This window comes from Cygnus atratus, chromosome 2 (assembly GCF_013377495.2).
Source record: "Cygnus atratus isolate AKBS03 ecotype Queensland, Australia chromosome 2, CAtr_DNAZoo_HiC_assembly, whole genome shotgun sequence".
NCBI classification, from domain to species: Eukaryota; Metazoa; Chordata; class Aves; order Anseriformes; family Anatidae; genus Cygnus; species Cygnus atratus.
Genome location: NC_066363.1, coordinates 58,337,859 through 58,358,927, shown reverse-complemented (window position 1 = coordinate 58,358,927; position 21,069 = coordinate 58,337,859). Strand labels below are relative to the sequence as shown.

Genomic DNA, 21,069 nt, shown 5'->3' with positions numbered 1-21,069 from the left:
ATATCTATACTCAAAAGGAACAAATGAGAAGGAAAAAACAAACAAAACCCAGCTCATATGATACTAGATACAGAAGACAAATAAATCACTATTTCTGAGTTGGTTTAGTTTCACAGGGCTGTAACTCACCGAAAGCAGCAGTCTCTGGGGTTAACACATGCATTAAGTGATGTTCCTTCTGCTCTCTTCATAAAGAAAGAGGTTTTAAAGCAAAAGGCTTTCTGAAATACGAGCTCTGGTGATAAACACTGCACAGATGGTGCTTATTAGAGAGATTTCAGTTCCCAGCGAACAATTTAAAGCACCACCTAATCTCTATCTATCTTCAGCTCCTCTCCCAAATGAAGAGCAGCAATAATCTACATTTTGGGTCTGGGGGCTTACTGTTGAGTGTATGTACTTCCAGGTGGACTCAAAGTTGTCCACCTTGACCCACAGGGAGGAAGCCGAGCCACCCCACCAAGCACCCTGTGCAGGATGTGTCTCTTGGTACCTGCAGTCCCAGTGTCAATCGCTCCTGGGAGGTCTGCCATGAGTCTGCCTCAGGTGGGCACCAACATTTGATCTGAGCCCATCTCTGCCAACAAACATAATGCAATTTCAAGGAGGCTGAGCTGGTGGATTAGTAAGCGCCAGCCTGGATGCCACATGGAGAAACACTTTTCTGTTGGTGAGCCCTTTGTGTGAGCAGCGTGGCTGCCACCAGTGTTGGGACAGGAAACCTGGCCACATAGACAGGAAGGCTTGGTCCAGCTCTCCCATCTTCAGTGATGCTCTGCACATGTAGGTCTGTCCTGGGTGCTGCAGTAGGTGGTCTGGCTATGGCTGTGGGCCTCCTCAGAGTGTGTCAGCTCTTACTGGCTATCCTGGAAATTTCTTACATGATCTGATGCAATTGTTGCTTGTTCAAATGAGTTTCCTAAAGGTTTGCTTTGCTCTGTCCCAGCCTGAGTTTAGGAGTAGTAAAGGGCATGGCTTGATCAGTGCTGCTGAGGATAATGATGGAAGGATATGGCAGAGACTTGCCTTCCTCTCCTATTTTTAAATAGCAATTTTCTTTATCTTATCTTAACCTATCATATCCTGTGCAGGCAGATAGGGGGATTACACTGCAGCTGTGTTTCTTTGGCTGTCTTGTCCTGTTGCATCCTTTGTCACTTTTTATGTTTTAGTTATTTGAACGGAGATCAGTGGAATTTCTGAATGCTTATTCTTCCCAAATATCCACACATTTCTATGCCCACCCCATTCTTTAGCAGGGGAATTTATCTCCATCAGTGTCTCCATTTCTCTGGGTATTGCTGTGCCTTTAATTTCCTACATGTGAAATACATGGATGAACAGTTTCCTGCCTGATAAAGAAGACTTTTGAATCTATCTGTAAGTGGTTTTGTGATCTTCACAGAGGAAATTAAGGGACATATATGTTTCATTTTCCTTTTCAAGCTAATAATATTAATACTAACATATGTATATACAGTCTTCCCAAGTCAGGTGATCACTAAAGAGGAAAAAAAAAAAACGTGCCCCCAAACAGCAAAGATTTATTTAATTACTTTTATTAAAATAAAAATATCATGCATTAATACGCATTAGACATTTCTGAGAACCAGTAATATGAAGATTAAGACTACATCATTTCTGCATAAAATAAGTTGAGCTGGTAAAAATGCAGCCTAGTATTGGAAGGGACTGGATGGAAAGATGAAAATGAGAAAGGTGCTGTAGTGGCTTTTTTTTTTTTCTTCCTGTGTACAAAGTTAATCTATAAAGACAGAAATAATTTAATTTACTAATGACGATACCAGGGACTCATCCAGGCTGAACATGTACTGTCAGTTCCAGCTCGTCTCTTCTTTAGTGTCTTGTAGACCCAATGTATTTTGCTCTGTTACATTTAGGACCCTGCAATTCCTGTTGTATGCTACATGTTCCACCAGTTGGATAATTAAACACCAATATTTGGGGGACCCTGAGGCTTTATTTGACTGGCTTTGCTAACAGAATTTCTCTTTCTTGCTAGTGTCATATAATAATGTAAATGTTTTGCATGTATGTAACTCTAGTTGAGACTTTGACTTTCCTTACCACAGAGTCCTGCTGCAATGCTGTTGCACAACACATGACTATGAAATTCACAGATGGCCAGAAGTATGGCTTCATAAGCCAAATGTAATATGGATGAGAATTTGAGGGATTGCTTTGACTGTGCTTCTGCTTTTGCCATAAAACTGAAGTGAGAACCTGCCATGCATTTTGAAAGAGCAGCTTTTATTAGCGCCCTGATAAGCAGCACCTGGGCTTTCATATTGCACTTCCAATTTTCACAATTGTTAGCTGTATTATTGCTCACATTATGGAACTCCAGTACCGTATATGGAGAGAGGCCAAAGAGTCTTGGAGAGAAGAAAGGGTCTTGTTATTAGTTTCACTAAGCTCTGGATAAATCCCCAAGGTGACAACTTGTACGAAAATCTAAGTCAACCAATAAAGAACCCTTATCGTGAGTTCCTGTCTGCCTAAAAACCCTACAAGCTAGCCACTGATTTTTCTTCCCCCCAAATACAACAGTATATTACAATAGAGTTCTCCAAAAATTAAAAACAATTAAAAAGAATAATATACACCTCATTTTTTATCGCTCAATATACAAACAATCTTTGATCAACAGTATAAACTATTAAACCATATAAAAGTCGAGAGTTTCTTATTGTACAAATAGTGCTTTCATAGTTGAGTAACTTTACAATGCTGCAAGGTACCGTCTGTATCTATGGGTATATTGCTTGACAGTTCATTAAAACCAAAACATTATTCCTTATACTCAATTGATTGGATCAATACAAAGTAGCCTAAAATGGGGCAATGGATCCATAGGATCTCTGATTATCAAAATCACTCAACATTAGCCTTGTTTTATACTCTCAGTGAAATCAAGTCAAACATCCCATTAATTTCAAGAGGAACAGCGTTAGGAATGTAGGACTAAAAAGAAACCTAGGTATGTGAGCCAACCTTCCTACCATGCAGACGACTACTTCACATATTCCCTTTCATAAAATGTGAGGATAGCACTGATGGTATTTGAAATTCCACAGTCTTCAGATGGATTGTGAGAGGTCAGGAGGATGGTTTGACTAAATTCCAGAGTGACTGGAAAAGATGTACCGTATCAGCTACATGAGAAGAAAACCTTCAGCAAGTCCGGCTGATAGGTTCACATCTGTGGTTTTGATTATTTTTCTTTTCACTTTATTAATTTGAAAATCCATTACTTCAAAAAGAAAGGTACAGAGAGACCGCAAAACCCACTCTGTCTTACATCCAAACAGCCTCATCTGCAACAAAGCTGAAACACGTAAGAGGACAAGAGCAAAACTGATGATGGAGCACCAGCACCAAGTCTTGGCCAAAGGTATTTTGCCTGCTGACTGCAGTGGTGCAGAAGTGACGTGTCTTTTGCCAGCCAGGTCCTCTGTTCTTTTTTTCGTCAGGAAACCTTTTTCTCTGATGTTACTGAGAGTTTCCTTGAGGGTTTCTTTGAGGGTTTCCTGTGGTACAGCCTACTGTCTCCACACTTTCTCTCCTTGTCCCCTTCATCTTCCCATGTAAAAGAATGAGGGATTTATGTGCAGTACCTCTTACTCATATGAATGAACTATAATTTTCAGTCCACCAGGCTATGGTAACACAGGTGATCTGCAAATACACACAATGCCCAAAGTAGGCAGAATGTGTGACAGAAAGTAAAGCCTATCATGGAAGTGCCGTGATTTCAACTCCCCCTCACAATTAAAGTAATACATAACCAAAAGTATTATCATTTTAAACTCTGCCAGCCTACACACTTCCTCACATAAAAAGTAGTTATCTAATCATGTCTTATCTTCACATCATTGTATTTTTTCCTCATGTTGAGCCAAAGCATAAAGTATTTGTTTCTTTTTTCTTGTGTCCTTGTTTAGCAATTGTGTTCAATAGACAATGAATCAAAATTGCGTAGAGGTCATAGATCTGGCCCTGAAGTGTTACCTGGTCCTGATATTTGGTTTAGTTTTCTATGGACAGGCCTCATCCTCCTGTCAAGCCCTCCTGGCACAGTGGCACTATGGCCCAGTCCCAATGAGTTCTGCAGATTTTCCCTGTAATGAGATGCTGTGGAAGTGGTTGGTGATCAATACCCTATTCCTTTAAAGCAAGAAAACAAGACATTATATCTTTGGTCCTAATGCAGCCTATTTAGAAAGCTACTTAAAGGTGTCGTGTTTTTCTTTTATATAAACTTTCTATTTTTTTAAAGGCTCCTTATAAAGTTGTATGTTGGAACAAAGAGATAAAACTTACAAAAAGAACACTAGAAAATGGGATTCCAATATAGAAAATTGAATCAGTGGTGATAAAACATTACAAAGCATTCTTGCTAAGTGTTATACATAGAGTTTGACACTTCATCAGTATACAGTTTTCTTCAGGAGGAGGACACAGGTACATTTTAATACTTTGTCCTGATTCAGACATTTTCTCATGGAGAAACATGGGGAGAAATAAAAGCCAGCATCCTGTAACTCCTCATCTGGAGAGGCAGCAGTCATAATAGAATATGTTGAACTCTGAATCTGAAAAATGAGTGCTTGTCTGGAAATGCAAAGTTTCTCACTGGCATCCTGGAGCACCCCCAGACAGCCCAAGGACACCCCAGGCACCTTGTGATGGGACCTGCTTGAGCTGCTTGGGGTCCTGTAACATTGCCGCAGCCCTGGCTGCACCCTTCAGGCTTGGGGCGAGAATCATCCCATAGCACAAAGGCTGAGCATGCTGGGTTTTGCACAGGCAATCTCTGCAGAAACGCAGCAGACTTCTTTTCAATCTGGCAGCAGGAACAAGAGTGTGCAGCTATCCACTCTCACCCACACCTGCAGGAACAGTCAATGGTTTCAGTGATGTCCTTTGTCAAATTTGGCAGCTGTCTTGGGATGGATTGGCTGGCCCTGCCCCAAACCTGGCGTTACTCTCCCTGCGCAAGCGCCTTCCTTTCAAATAAACCATGGGAGCATATGTTGTAATGCTGGACCTTCATACAGCCATCTGACCACGACCTGGGGGGACAGGGAATCACCCTGAGATGTTCCAAAAACCACCAGGCACAGTGTCTATTTCCAACTGCTTCCTCTAGAAAACTCACTGTGCTGTAGCCTGTCCGCTGGAAACAAGAGTAAGATCCCGCCCTCTAAGATGGGTTTACCCTACAAGAAGTATTGCAACATGAAGGAGATTTCCCAAGCCAACTCCCTTTGCAGCAGAAGAAAACAACCCAAGGCCCAAATGAAGTAAAGTGCACTGACAGTGTACACTGGAAAACATCAAAGTAATGTGAAGACTCTTGACTTATATTTTCATATACTTAGCAGTTATTAAAAGTCTCTGAGCATGTAGTGCTTACATTATTATTGCAAAAACAGTTCCTTGTCAACTGCTGCTTTATGATTAAGAGACACTGAGCCCTAACTTGTGCGTGCTGTCATTTTGCCTTCCATGAGAAATATAGTGAAAATGGAATCGTTATTTTTTGGATTAGTAAGACTCTGCTAGCTTTTAATAGTGGCTGTTGCCTGTTACATTTCCCTATTTAGTTGCATTTAAAAAACGGTATTTTATACCCGCACTTCCTTGGAGACAGCAGCAGAAGTTTTAAGTTATTTTTGGATGCTGATTTACGTAAGCTCTCAGTGCATTTATGTTTTTCTAGTATTTGAAAAAACACAACTTCTGTGTCCCATTCAATAGCCTGCATTCTGTACAACACTGCATCAGCAAGGTGGTCCCATGACCCCCCCCGCCGAAACTGCTGCCTGACCATGTTTGCTTTTACAAGCAACTGTGATGTGCATGGATATATTTGCTGTTACATGGTCTATGACCTGCAGTGGGGTAAAACAAAGAAACAACAACAACAGAACAGTATTTCAGCTGCTTTTTTTTTTTTTTTTTTCTTTTTCATCTCAGTGGCAATGGTTGGATACCTTGCTAATGCCTGTTATCCTACAAGTACCACTACCCTGTAACACCTGTGCTTCCAGCAAGAGCCTTGGAGCTGTGCATTCCCATCCACTCCCAGTGCCACTGTATCTGCTCCTCGAGGCACTGCCCATTTATCATTTGCTGGCTTTTGAATCATTACCAAGCTGCCTATTTACATATCATGGCTTACAGGGTGCATATTTAGTAGAATTATTTCACAATTCAGCTAATCCCACAAATCTGGAATCTTCCTGTATGCTTGTATCAAGAGCTTGTGGTCCTAAATCCTCTTTCTTACTTTTCTCATCAGAAACAGTATATTCCAAAAATTATGATCTTTCAAACTTACATTGTTTAATATTAGATGCATTCCCCTCTTACTAGTAATGAGTCTCTACTGAATCCCTCCTAAATTACTTTAAAAAGGCAAGCAAATTAACTTTTATTAAATAATTTTCATGCTACATAATGCTGGTGATACATATTGCTACTTCTCAGTGGCTTTCTTGTTTTAGATAGAAGGTTAAATCAAAACACCAATACATTCTTCTGTGTAATAGTGTTGGAAAGATCCTGCAGAAAACTTGCACTGTGTGATTTTCTAGTGTTCTGCTTGGAGACATAACAGATTTAGCAATCTGAAAATTATCCATGATTTCTGTTAAAATACATTTTAGTTTTATTTACATTCCTGCTGGGGTAGTGGGTGGAGAGAAAAGCACTGCCTGTGCATACACGCTGCACACTTGTGAGAGCAACAGAACAAATCTGCTCTCAGGAATGCATGGAGAAATCTGCCACAAGTTGGACATACAAACTGAATTTTGGTTATTGTCTTAAACACAAACAAGTAATAATCAAATACTGCATCTTCCATAGTGCTGTGGCTGGGACTTGGTCACAGTGACACAAATCTGTGAAACAGCACACCAGGACAACCTTTGGATTTTGACCAAATATACTTCTCTACCCCAAACTGCAGGATGGCTGATGAACTAGACCACACACAGAAGTTACTAACGCATTTTCCACTGCATTACCCTTAAAAAGGGTCATTTCACATGACCACTCTTCTCCTTTACTCCTCAATAAATCTGTAAAACCAATGTTTTAAGGATTTTCTGCTTGATCCTGGAGTCCAGACGCAATACTTAAACTGAAGCATGCGGTGATAGACTCAAAGCACAGTGGAAGCACACATTTAACAATTTATTGCTACTTAAAGTGCTACCTCAAGTACGTTCCTAACACTTAACTAGTTAATGGCCTTCGTACCAGAATTGCCAAATGTGTATTTGATTTCTGAGCTAATGATTTGATTAAAATAGCACTGCCAAGCTGCTTCTAAGTTACTGGCTGAATTTACACTTTGGGCATTTTACTCCTACTACCTTCATAAGAAATGTTAATGACAGAGGAGTTTAAGTTTTTTAACAGGGATCCCTCGAAAGAATAGCTGTTTCACTTACTGTGATTGACACACCGTTAACACACAGGGTCTATATACTATTAAGCTAAAATCCTAGCCTTGGCTAGTCTGCCTCTTCCACACTGATAACTGAAGACCAGGCTGGGTGTTTAAAGAAGCAGTAGGCGGCCCTGTGTTTCAAAAGAAGACAGCTTTTTCTGTCACTCCAGATTACTCTTCCTTTCCTTAAACCATTTTCACCGCTCCTCCTGCATTGACAGGGGCTATAAAAGGTTAACCCAAGGGAGAGGTATGATGAGGCAAATAACCTCAGCTTCTGCCCCGGCCTGATGCAGCAATTGGCTGTATTTTGCCTTGAAGTGCAGAAAGTGTAACGCTGACACAACCCTTTTCTTTGCCAAGTTATATACAGGATGGTTTCTGCTTGGAGTCCCTTTAAGAAGGGAAATAAACTGCTTGGCTAGAGCTACCTGTGTTTCTTGCCCTAGTCAAGTTTAATTTAGTATAGTGCATCCTGTCTGTCTCACGAATGCTCCAATTTGCCACCATTTGCATTTCCTTGACATTTAATTAAAGACTGTTAAACATTATTTGACACTTCATTTTTCAGTTACGGCAACATTTAACAGTTTTGTTGAAGAACGACATTTTGACATCTCTACAGCTTCTATAAAATGGATCAGAAAAACGTCTTGTGTTTGACCATTACAAAACAGACCAGTGAGTGCTTTATAAACATCTATAAAGGATTCTGTGCTGAGTTCCTCCTGTCCGCTTTTAGCAGTAGTGGTCAGTAGGTGATGTGTCCTGCCATTTGCTCCTCGTGCTAGTTTTCCCCAGAGTGATCCGCCCCATCCTGCTGTGGACAGAATCTCCCATACGTCCCCCAGATGCACTTTCCCTGTTCGTGCCAAGAAGCAGTATATGGAGCCAATTTGTAAAAATCCGGTGGTTTGGAACAACTTTTTCCGTTCCAGGAATTTTGGAAAACTATTTAGTAACATTATTTTTCTTCCTGCTGGTGATCTGAGCACCACATAACAGACCAGCAGTACAAGCATCTGATCTTGTAAAAGATCCAAAAATTCTGTTAGAAACATTTATAAAAATACACGCTGTAGAAAGGAATTTGACTGTACAATGTGTACAGCTCTCAAGTTCATCCCAGAGTGGCTTCTTACCATGCTACCATTTGAAAACAAAAGGAATGCATCCATATTTCTCCTGTACAGGAAGATCTTGCTCCATTCCAACACGCATCTCAGTGCAGTGTAGGCACCTCAGTTAATACATGGAAATGGGCAAGAAAAGACCCAAACCGTCCTGTCAGATCGGCTTTGCAGTTTCAGCCCATGCGCTGAAAAGGGAAGGTGTGCTTATTGATGCATTGTGGTTGCCATTCACGCTGAGCAGAGTCTGTTCTTGCAGCAGCCAGGTGATTAACCACGAGTCTGGCTTGCCTTACTGCAAGAAGAAATTCTCTATGGTCATGCTGAAGCTTCAATGTATTCACTTTTTGGTGCTGCTACCCTCAAGTACTCTGGGTTTTCTGCCGCAGGAACTTTCAAGAGACCATTAGGTTTTGTTTCCTTCGGTAAGAAGTCCTGCTGGTAGTCAGGATTGTCCAGATTTATTTGGTGATTACCTGACTGGATCCAGTAAGGAGAGCTCTCAAAGACTGTTTTAGCCAGTGGAGACTGGTTGGTGTTGAGATACTCGGGGTTGTCCACGGCTGTGCTGTGGGAATTCTGGTAGCTCGAGTCTGTGGGGAGCTTTGAGTTTGCTGTGAGGGAGATGTTGTTGTAGATCGGATTCTGGACCATCGCGGTAGATGGCTTCTTGGGCATCAACTGGTTTACATACTCTGGAGTTAAAAACAAACAAACGAGATACTGAAAATGTAGACGTGTAACTAGTGCAGTCGTTTGCATCACTTGAGGTGCAGTTTTAATCAAGCTGCACCATGCTTTTCACACACAGCACCTCACCAAACTTCCCAGCTTTGCATCAGGTGGGGAAGAGAGCCAATCGCAGTGACTGCCACGCTGTGGCACAAAGTGCACCACCTTGGAGTACACCTTCAGGAGTTCAGTGTTCAAAGCAGCAGAAGGGTGACTTTGACTACAAGACTGCTAAATAGCTACTGCTGATTTTAGTGTTGTGTGGGTGGCTATGTCCCAGATACTGTTCTGAAATTTCAATCAGGAAGTTTGGCTGCCAGAAGCCATTTCCCTTGAAAAATGCTTAGAGACAAGGCAAATACCTTGAAAATACAGGACAGGCAGCAAGAGAGACTCCACATCTCACTTACATGCCATCCCTTGCATGGTCTATCAGTCTTTTCAGCTGTGTTTTTTGGGGGAAGGGATAGAAGGCTGATTTTTTTTTTTATATCAAAAGCATCATGACTGCTTAACCCAGCACCAACTCCTTCCACACTTTCTGGCTCACTCTACAACTACCACACTGTAAGTAAATGGGAAACTGTGAGCTTCCTTCTGTGTATCAACATCTGACAGCAGTGACACTACCAGAAAACTGTTTATATTGCAGAAAGGGTTTACGGGTTGAAAAACATTTTTATAGGCTATTTTCTGAAGTAGTAGAAAGCTTTAAACATATATGCACACACCCAAACTCCCCAATGTGATGGCACACATGGCAAACATGAGGAACGTGGCTTGTGAAGGAACTGAAATGAGAGGTGGCCAGAAAAGTATAAGAAAGGATATGCACTTCCATTTTCACTCCTGCTTACTGAGCAAAAAAAGGCAAGAAGCATTTGGACTGCTTCCTTTCTCTAAAAAAGGAAGGGAAACGACTATATTCAGGCAAGAATCTTAAGGGATATAACCAAATGACTTGTGAATGAATGGCTCTGGGATGGACACACAGGAGAGGTACTCACCCGGAGCAGGCAGAAAGCCGTCATCTATGCTGTCCTCCAAGAAGTTGCCTGTTGGGTCTGAGCTGTACCTCTGGACAAAGCTGTCTTCCCTCACTGGGTGCCCCTGCTAGGTTGGAAGTGAAGAAAATCAGTATTAAAGAGACTGTTTTGAAGAAGCTGATTCACACAAATGATGTATAAATGGAGGGAGGGGAGTTGCAATAAAAAAATGATCTCACAGTGCTACTCCTTTTTTTACAAGTCACCCCACTTACCCCGTTTCTGTCGATGCAGGTTGTAGCAGAGTTGTTGCTAGTAGCACTCTTTTAAAAAGAGAAAGAGAGAAAATATAGGCATCATGAGAAACACTTCACTCTCAAATTGCTTTTTCTGTTCTCAGAGAGGAAATGCTTCCTACCAATGAACTCAGAAGAGGAGTCCGGGATGTAGAGGGACTGTTGAAGAAGCCCTGGTGTGGGACGAGATACTCATCTGCATCCACAATGTCTTCCATGTCCTCCTCCTCCATCAGAGTGCGATAAAACTTGGAATCCGTAGGGCTGGGTAAGTGCATCCTTTCATCTCCCTATGAGACAAATCAGTGTGAGAAAGGACTCGCAGGCTCCCTTTGAGCCCTCGTTATCCTGTTCTCTAAGAGACAAAGAAATTCAGTAAGAAGCCCAAGATGCAATATTTTGATCTGTTTATTTAACCAAATTTACCTAGAGTTTGGGGGAATTTGGGCCTGCAACATCTATACTGCTGTAAAAAATTTGCATTTTTAAGAGGTTCAAACTCTGTTCTCCTCTTATGACTGCAGTATGTTACTGGGCATAGACTGGGACCAGTACTAAGAAAATATTGACTGGTCTCGAAATTCCGTGTGGGGTTTTAGCTAAGCTTGTTAAGACCTGGAAGGCAACAGTTGAACTTGGCCTTAAATTATCAGCATGTGTTAAATGCTAATTGGAATACATTTTCTCAACTCATGCTGTTAGTGAGCATGAGCTCTCACTGCAGAGAGCATCACGAACAGCTCAGCTCTGTTTCCTTTTATCATCAGAGCCAGAGAGGATGTTCAAAATCTATTCTGCAACTGCTCTCATTTTCCTAAATGGCTTCCCTTCCCACATCATGTTTCAGCAAACACTTAACAGGAAATAATCCTTCACCAGCAGGGAGATAAACAGTACAACAGATTCAGCTCTCTTATTCTACGAAATATAAAGCTCTGTCATTTCAGTCAGCTTTTGCTCCCTCACATCTATGCCATTTACGCTGTACCTTTTAGTTTCAAGTAAATGCCAATATAACAAAAGCTTTTGCTGCAGCACCCAGAAGTGGTACAGGTGGGAGAAATCATTTTGCCCCAGCAGGAAGCACACCACTAGAACATGGGCCCGTGGGGTCTGGCTTCTTTTAAGTGGAAAAAAAACATTTGTGGAGAACCTGTCCAAGCCAGGAATATGATCTCCTATGCATTATAAATCATTTTGGGCCTCATATTAAATGCCCATCAGACATGTTGCTACTGTTGGGTTTCCTACCTGTATAACAAGATAGCGTGGAGGGTCACGGGCCATTTTGGAGAACTCCGCGATCAGCTCACGGAACTTGGGACGGCTGTCTGCATCGATCATCCAGCCTGGCGGGACAGCAGGGAGAGCAACGCACAGTTAAAGTTGCTTTGGCAATCGAACACAGAACTTGAAATAAAGCATACATGCATGGTGCAAAGAAAGCAGCTACCCGTGAGGGATCACCATAAAAAGCTCATTCGCCAGCCACTAGCGGGTGTGAATTTCAGCATTTAAGATGCACACCTGGCAGTTTTGGAAGAATGATGGAGGTAGTAAAACGCCAATGCCGGCAAAGCTTCAGGCTGAGCTTGTCCCCTCTCTTGCTGGCCTGCCCCTGCTAGGGCAGGCAGGTCCTACGACATGACAGTAAGGAAACAGTCCTCAGGACAGCTAATGGGGGGCCAGCCTGGATCGGTCCAAACTAGGCTGCTCTGAAAAAGCTCTTGAAGGAGGAGAGGCAAAGTAGCTTCAGCAGGTGCCTGTCAAACTGTGGGTTGACTGCCTATTCCTTAATGCACTGCTTCAGGAAATCCTGGAGGTCTAAAGCAGAAGCAACGCTTGCAGTTTTCTGCCCTTTGTACCATATTTCTTCTAAAATTCAAAACATCTACATTGTGGGTGTTTTGAAAGATTAACCATACCTAAGCTGTATTTAACTAGTAAGTGGACTGTAACAAAAACAAATCCTACAGCTTAGTGCGGATCAATGCTAGAAGAGATTTCTAATACTTATGCTGGTAGCTTTACATGTGAGATGAATTAGGAAACCCACACTTTCTGATATCAACTAACAGATGAACTGATGTAGAGACTCTTGCGTTCAAAACTTAAAAATATGAAAGGTGAAGCTTAGTTTGTCTGGGAGAACTCATAAGAAATAGCCTACCCAAGTTAATGGAGGAACGAAATCATAATATGACATCTGAAATGTGCATCAAACAAAATCTCATCAGTGGCAGTCACTTTTTGCCGTGCTGGATATATGATCCCCTGCTAACTTCTTCCAGTGCAGTTCCTACCAACTAAAGAAATCCTTCTCACTTTCAGACACAATAGATCTTTTGGAAATGTGCTGCAGTCGCAGAAGTAGCATCTAGTATTTCTGAATTTATCTATTAATTGCATATGTTTGAATATTGTTTATTAAAAAAAAAATTGTTTTGTAAATAACTTTGGATGGAGCTGCCCTGCTTCACAAAAGCTCAGCCTCCCAAGGAGGTGCTGTAGTTCAGTGCTTTCAAAGACCTACGGCAGGAACGCTGAAAACTGGGGGGCTGAGGTGTCAGCAGGGGTCAGCATTGCTGAGGAGGGCTTTCCAGGACAGTGCTTTTGGATCTGGGCACTGCTGATGGACACAGATAGATCCAGTTCCTGCTCACCTCAGTGAGCGCAGGGATAGGGCTCTTCTTGTGCAGTGCCTGTCCCAACACAGCAATGCGCAGGTGCTCCAGGAGTCCCCAAAAGTAGTGGCGTGGTAGCGTGGCTCCTATTTCAGCAATAGGTACTGTTTGCTCCAATGAGAAGGTCTTAAATGCCACCTAGTGGGCTGCCTCTCAGCATCCTCACAAACACTAGTGAGCAGGGATAAAGCCCAGCCCTGGCTTTGGGGATATGTAGAAAGCTAGGTAATTGACATTCTAGCAGCTGACATAGATGAAAAAGGGGATTGGGATTCAGAAGCCCTTTGCTGTGCCCTATCTGGTCAAAAAGTGCTTCAGAGACACCCTACCTCTTGTGCTATTTTACTGCAACAGTTGTGTGCTGAAAAGAAGCAATTGAAAAAATGGGGAAGAAATCAGATGAGGAACTCAGGATCTTGAAGTGCATCTGCCAGTGCTGTGGTGTCTATGCTCATGGCACCCATCTTGTAAAAGGAGCACACAATCTTTTTCACATAACCATACTTCCATGCTGTTGCCAAGAATTCAGCGTATAGAAATATGATATAATGAAAGCAACAGTGCCACTTTGAGCTTAGAGGAGTACCCACAAACTGTCTGAACTCACATTTGACCATGATCATGTACACATCGATGGTACAGATAGGGGGCTGGGGCAAACGCTCGCCCTTCTCCAAGACAGAGGAGATTTCACTAGCAGGGATCCCATCGTAGGGCTTGGACCCAAATGTCATCAGCTCCCAAACTGTCACACCTGCAGGGGGAAAGAAGAAGACAATGACAGAGGTTTGGTGGGAGTCAGGATGCCTGGCTGGGCGCAAAGAGGCAGCAGGAGTGTGTCTGCCTGTGAGAGCCAGATCCCCATCCAGAAAAAGCATTTTCTGCCATGATTTTAAAGAGAGACAAATTAATAAAACAGGTTGAAATCATGCTTTTTTTTTTTTTAATCTCAACTAGTATCTTAGTGTTGAACATCCCACAGACTTCCCAGACCCACAGAAAGGAAATACAGGTTATCAACTCCTGACTCAAGCTTAGGAGGTGGTTTTAAAAATGGAAGTTGTCTTTTTGTTTAAAATTATCTCTTTGGAGACGAGCAAGAGCAGTTGTTGAAAGATGTGTAAACCAGCTGCCTCAGTGTCGTTTGCTGACATACCACATACTCTGTGATGTAGCTGTTGTGATTGTCTGGTAGCTTAGGATACAAAACAAGATTTTGGAAGCCAAGATACATAAATGGATTAAGGGGAGCAGAGGCCTTTTTCTAACAGGACACAGGGTTTGACCATCTGCACTAAACATTTTCCAGGAGTATAAGAGAACACAGAGTGGAAATTTTGCAGCAAGTTTCTCTGAAAAGTTTCCTTTTGGCTCCTCTTTTTTTAAAGTTGGCTTATGAACTATACCAAGTATAAAATTAATTCTCTACAGAGGGTATTGCTTTGATTCCCTTTTTCTATTGTCCTCTCGATACCAGGACATCCTACCACCTGCCCTGTGCTGAACCACAGGTAGGTAAGGACTCCAAAACATTTTAGGCCACCACATTGGCCACCACCACAAAATAAGTTTCTGCTATCACCTGAAATAGCGATGGCAGAAAACGGTGGAGTTACACCAATTGACACTAACTGACGGCTTGGCCAATAGTTTTAAGTCTGCCCATTCATTATTCTGCTTTACTGTCCGTCCAGTTCTATTCCACATGAAGATGCTGAAGAAAAGCCTCAGCAGAAGGTGACCACATGGAGTGCAGTCTCCTACCTGCAGCTTCGGTCAGGGAAGGGCTCATCATGTGAAAGCATATTCTGTAAGACATCTTACACCTCACCACCACTCAATTTTGTGGGAATTTTACTTTGTTGAATAGGTGATTTTGGCCCATGATTTAGGTTTAGACTCTCAATCTTAAGATAACAAAAAGAATAAAGGACGCTGCATAGTCACTGCAATTGTTCCAGAACATCCACAATAATTATGTTTTTAGACTCACCATAACTCCAGACATCACTTTGATGAGTGTAAATCCGGTGTAAAATTGACTCCAAGGCCATCCATTTAATAGGAACCTAGGAAAATTCACAAATAAGCCGTAAGACAGATCAAAATTTTATCAGCAATATTTACCACCAGGTGGTGTTTAAGCCAATAGTTTGGTTGAAGAAAGGAAAAGAAAAAACAAAAAACCACAACCAGCTGAGAGGCAAAGCAGGCAACTTCTGAGTCGTTATTATTATTCTAATTTATTATGTTGAACCTGGAAACTTGCGGAGTTTTAAGTTAATTAGAAATCTTTACAATATTTTTAACAGTCCAATTTATATTTTTTTATCCTTCTCTTATTGTAAGAAATCTAGTCTCAGGCTGTATGATGAGGACTGATCTGTGCTCATATGGTTTCCATTTATGGTCTCTGCAATATTTGCAAGCAGCTTCTCTTTAATTTCTCAGCAGGATACATTCCCTCCATCAGCACGTAGTACAACATTGAAGGCATGTTGAACCAAGTCTGACAGGTCTTTCTTCTGCTATAAATACACAGTATTCCCTTTCTCTTCATAAACTGTACAGTGTTATTGGTGTTGGCTACATGATGAATTCAGACAGGCTTTTTTTTCAATGTTTTTTTTAAATAACCTTGGTTTTTCCCAGACATTCTGGGTGGGAATTTCAAAAGCATTTGTTGCTCTGCTACCTCTGCTCCCACTGCAGTCACACTGGCCTGACACTGCTCTCTGGCTGTGCACAGCGGACTCCCACAGTCTTCAAAGGCAGCAAGCTGAGATTGCAGCTGAGCCCTTTGAAAAGCCCACTCTCTTTTTTTCCTGTTTTTAACAGAAAGTCTCATGCACGAGCAAAAACACCAACGAACACGCAGCAGTTTATCCATCCTCTGGTGTGTTTTACCTTGCCTCCCTCTGCGTGATACTCCTTCTCATCGGCACCAAGCAGCTTTGCCAGCCCAAAGTCTGTGATCTTCACATGCTGAGGAGTTTTAACAAGGACGTTTCTGGCAGCAAGGTCACGATGCACCAGGCGACGTTCCTCCAAATAGTTCATTCCCTGCAATACAACAGACCAGAGGTTGGCATCCAACATACACACTTTGGGCTTTGATGCACAAACAAGTTGTCAAACTTCAGCTGCTCAGTGGTAACTGTATGCACAGCACCATTTACACACGTTAACCTATCCCTCGTTCAGAAGAAGGTTTGCTGTTTTGAATTACGTGATTCTGATTGTTAGGGTGAGGGCATGCACTTGCAGTTAGATGGAGAAGGTGGTGGCTGTGGTACTACCCTCTAATAACCTTTTTGTGGGTCCATATTCCAGTGGAGTCATAGAGAAAAAAGGGGTGGCAGCGGGTATAGCAGGGGTTCTTCTAGAATTTAGTTCAAGACATAAAATCAGGATAGTGCTGCCAAATGAGTGGACAAACCCATTTTTCAGCTGCACTTGTTCAACCTTGGTGACCTCAGGATAGCGTAGTACATACAGTAACTCTCATCTGCCCTGTGCACACAGGCCAACCTCATCGGGAGCACTTAGGTGCGAATGGCCTGGGAGGAGTTCAAGTAAAAATAAATTAATCCTTCAAAGTTACCAGTTCTGTGCCTCATTACCATGTGCTCTGCCTTCTCACTGCTAACAATTAGGCATACGCTGTAAAGGCAATAAAAGGAAAAAGGTAAAAAAATAAAATAAAATTCTTTTTATGGCTGAGCTCAGAGTTGCATCTATTTTCAAGTCCTCTTTGAAAAGGCAAGTTCTTCCAGTTTCACTGCCTCCCATGATTAGACTGCATTCACCATAGCATACGTGCTGTTTTGGTACAACTTCTCTTGAGGAAGAATTGACTTTTCTCTGGAGTGACTGCAGATCTCTCAGAAAGATAAAATGGCTAATTGTGCTGTTTTGACTTTTAAGGCATGAATCTAACATCTGCCTCTCTGACCACAGAGATTATTCTCTGTTCCCTCAACTCCAATCTCTTGGTGTATGGAATCAAAAAGTTCACAATTTCTAAGTTTCCTGCAAGATCCTTTCTAAAAACCACAATTACTCCCAGTCGATATATTTCTGCTGGCAGTAGCTTATGTGCTTGTATTTTTATGAAGAAAGAATTAATAAAAAAGTGCTTCTCGCCTACAAAATTGACACCAAAATGGTCACTGTGATGTGATGACAGAGCACTGGAGGGAGTAATTCCTTTCCAGCTTCCACCCTCTTCCTAAGCCCACTGTTAACCTGGACCACCAGCGAATCCTCCACTGCATTTTCTCAGCAGAACTTCACCCCTGCACTAAGAGCTGCTCATGTTGCCAAAACAAACCACCCAAACAAACTGGCACAATGCCACCAAGAGCATGCATTTAATTATACAAATATATCTTTAATGAGCAGAGCTCTTGAAACAAAAAAACTTGAGCTGCCGACATGAAACAGACTATCTTAAAAAAAATCACATAATCTCGCCCCAGTAGAGCAAAAAATTTCCTGCTAAACATGTACTGCTGCAGAGACTTATTAGGACTCAAAGCTGCTGAAAAGCAGAATATCAGTTTTGCACTCATCTATTTAAGATAGCCAAAAGACTCGCGCACATGCATAACCATACACCGGAGATGTTGAACTGCTCATGCAGAAAGTGCAGCAGATCTATAATTGTGTGCAGGCCTGGGATTCAAGCTATTTTCATCATTAAGGGTGAGACTAATGCGTTCAGTTACTTCACAGTGTTTTTACACATGGTGTGTATATACTCTGTCATAACATTTTGTCTGAATGACATGGCTGTGTACCTCAGTAAAAGATAATGTTTGTAAAAAATACAAAGAGAAATTATTTCAAAGCTGTGAAAACAGAAACAAAAAGCTTCACAGTGGACTTGTCTCCTGCTGGGTAATTTCCAGACACAAATATACTTGCTACAATTTTTCTCCTTCCCAAAAAAGTACATTTTAAAGAGTCAGAGAAAGTCAAAATATCAGGCTTGACTTTATCAGATTAGTAACACCAGACTCATTGGTGGGAAAAAGCCATACACAAGATTTACGAGTGCTTTGAGGAGAACTTCAGTACAGAGCGACACAAAGGAGCATGCTGAAGGTCAAGCAGCACTGGAGAGGGTGGAGGTTGCTATGGGTGAACGTTGAACTGACGTGAAAAAAATCAAACAGAAGCTAACAATTGTGAATGGCAACACTTTGGGCAAGCGCACAACAAATATGATGCCCTGAGGATTGATTTGGGGATTGATTTTGCCACCTTAAAAAGCAATGAGGAGGAGGAGGAGGAAAAGGAGGAGAATGTGGCCTCTAGCTCATCCTCCAAAGTGAGTGAGACCTAGACAGAGCGGTAATTGATTTTAAACAAGAGAGCAAAATAGTCAGAATAACAGCAGTTCACATCCCGGGTGGATGCATAAATTAAAATTCATTTGCTGAGGAATGTGCTGTAAAAAGTACACACACCGAGATGAAAAATGTGCTCTGTGTACTTTTGGTGGATATATTTCTGAGGTCCTCAGCATGTTTCCTGAAAGCAAACCACAGCCAGGAGAGCCTGAGATGTATACAAGGTCTCAAGGGACCGATAAGGCTGTAAGTGTGTGGTTAACTTCAGGACCGGAGTTACTGAAATAAGCAGCATTAAAGCACTTGGGCTTTGCAAACAGTGCTCACGTACAACAAATGTCATACAAACTGCAGCTATTGTTTTTGCCCCATTCTTCCAAACCTAACCATCTTCTAAACGCAGCATCTTGCCGATAAGGGCTAGAGGCTGTACTTCTGTCTCCTTTTCTACACCTCTCTTTGGCTCTGTTGCTGAGTTTAGCACAAGCAGGCAGCCAGTGCTGGGTGTGATAATGATGCTTTTATTTGGCAGCGTGGCCCTTGCAATCAGATTACATGCACCAACTCAGTGCATATAAATTGCAGAGCAGACTTGGCGTGCCTGAATGTCTTTTGGTCACACACAGCCTACACTATGGCTGAGCTGGTATTTATTAATCAGCAGTTTCAATCCCCAGACCACAGAGACTACAGCCTGAAAAATCAGAGTCATTCTCAGTGTCATATTTAACATCAGTGTTTGCCCTGTGGCACAGGCCAAAGGAATCCAGTAACTGAAGCAGCATTTTGGTTTCAGAATTGCCAAATTCTATTCCCTTCTCTGCCGCAGCTTCATTGCATCACTGTCATTTCATTACCGGGTGTTTGGTTTGGATGTAAATGCACTGGTGACAATATAACACTGCCTGGGAACAATTTGAAGAGATGATGAGGTTTGCACAGCAGCTTGAAGATGGTAGATTGCTGAAAACAAAGCAAGAGCTTACTGTTGTGCATAACGTTTCTAGGAACTATGGGGTGTGGTGGAATATGGAGACTTACACGGACAGGTAAGGAAAAAAACATGACGCGTTGCCAGATCACTGGGCTGCAGTCTGAGTCCTAGCTGCCCCTGGAGGTGTGCTGGTCAGCTTACCTTGGCAATTTGCACACACCAGTTGAGAAGGTACTGGGAGCCGATGTTGTCTTTGTGCTCTCGGATGTAATCGAGGAGGCAGCCGTAAGGCATAAGCTGGGTGATCAGCTGCACCGTGGAAGTCAGGCAGATTCCCAGCAGGCGGCACACATGAGGATTGTCAACACTAGCCATCACATAAGCTTCCTGAGAAGAAAGAATGGAAGAAAGTGATGTGATACACTCCCTTCTGTGTGACAGAAATATTTAGAGGCAGTATAAAACAAGTTTGTAGTTCAAGAGCTTGCTAAAATACTACATGCAAACTACGTGCTGCCTATCAGATACAAAAGTATTGTTTCTGACTCTGTGGACCAAGTTTTTTCCATGCAGTGCAAGGTCTAGATTTTGAACACTTGGAGTATCGCTGAGATGCAGGAGTAGAGATGGTCTCCTGCTACCAGTACACCAAGCAAACACTGGACATCAAGTCCTGGGGACAAAGCTCACAGACCTAAGAAGAATTAAAAAATTGATACCAGCTGGAACCTGATGGAAGGTCAGGGAACTGGCGTTTAGTCTGGAGAAGAGGAGGCTCAGGGGAGCTGGGGGTCGGCCTCTTCTTGCAGATAACTAGGGATAGGACTAGAGGGAATAGTCTTAAGTTGTGCCAGGGGAGGTTCAGGTTGGAAATTAGGAGACATTTTTTCTTAGAAAGAGTGGTTATGTGTTGGAACAGGTTGCCCAGGGAGGTGGTGGAGTCACTGTCCCTAGAGGTGTTAAAGGAACGGTTGGACGTGGTGCTTAGAGACGTGGTTTAGTGGGTAATATTGGTGGTAGGGTGATGGTTGGACCAGGTGATCTTGGAGGTCTTTTCCAACCCTAACGATTCTATGATTCTGTGATTTTGAACATCTAACTGCAAGGGCAACAAAACCTGTGAATGTGTCATATGGCTTTTTCCCTCCACAAATATTTTCACAAATCTGACTGGAAACCAGCAGTTTTGAGACTTCTGCACTTCTGTCGAGGCTAGTACTAACCCAGAAAGTCAAAAGTTGTCAGCTAGGATGGGACTGACAGCTTCACTTTTTAAGAAACAAGACCTTTTTGTCCATGTTGTTCTTCAGTCCATGTCAAACCAAACAAGTTAATAATCAGTTCACCTCTTTAGAAACCTGAATACATCTTACTTTAAGCAACACTGGTGAAAATATTGTCCCCAGTTGGAAAAATTATTTTAGACCCATGTAGCAATGTAAATGATATCAAGAAGGTATTTAT

General features: G+C 42.1%; 1 protein-coding gene across 1 annotated transcript in view; it reads right to left on the bottom strand.

The window, feature by feature from the left end:
• Window positions 1-1,531: 1,531 nt before the first annotated feature.
• The window catches only part of EGFR (epidermal growth factor receptor), a 163,107-nt gene continuing 143,569 nt past the window's right edge, over window positions 1,532-21,069 (bottom strand). The window contains exons 20-28 of the mRNA XM_035552537.1: window positions 19,807-19,992; window positions 16,222-16,377; window positions 15,308-15,383; window positions 13,922-14,068; window positions 11,882-11,979; window positions 10,753-10,920; window positions 10,610-10,657; window positions 10,356-10,461; window positions 1,532-9,311 (exon numbers count right to left, since the gene is read on the bottom strand). Coding sequence (XP_035408430.1) covers window positions 8,935-9,311; window positions 10,356-10,461; window positions 10,610-10,657; window positions 10,753-10,920; window positions 11,882-11,979; window positions 13,922-14,068; window positions 15,308-15,383; window positions 16,222-16,377; window positions 19,807-19,992 — 1,362 coding nt within the window. The 3' untranslated portion in view covers window positions 1,532-8,934. The remainder of the gene's footprint in view (window positions 9,312-10,355; window positions 10,462-10,609; window positions 10,658-10,752; window positions 10,921-11,881; window positions 11,980-13,921; window positions 14,069-15,307; window positions 15,384-16,221; window positions 16,378-19,806; window positions 19,993-21,069) is intronic.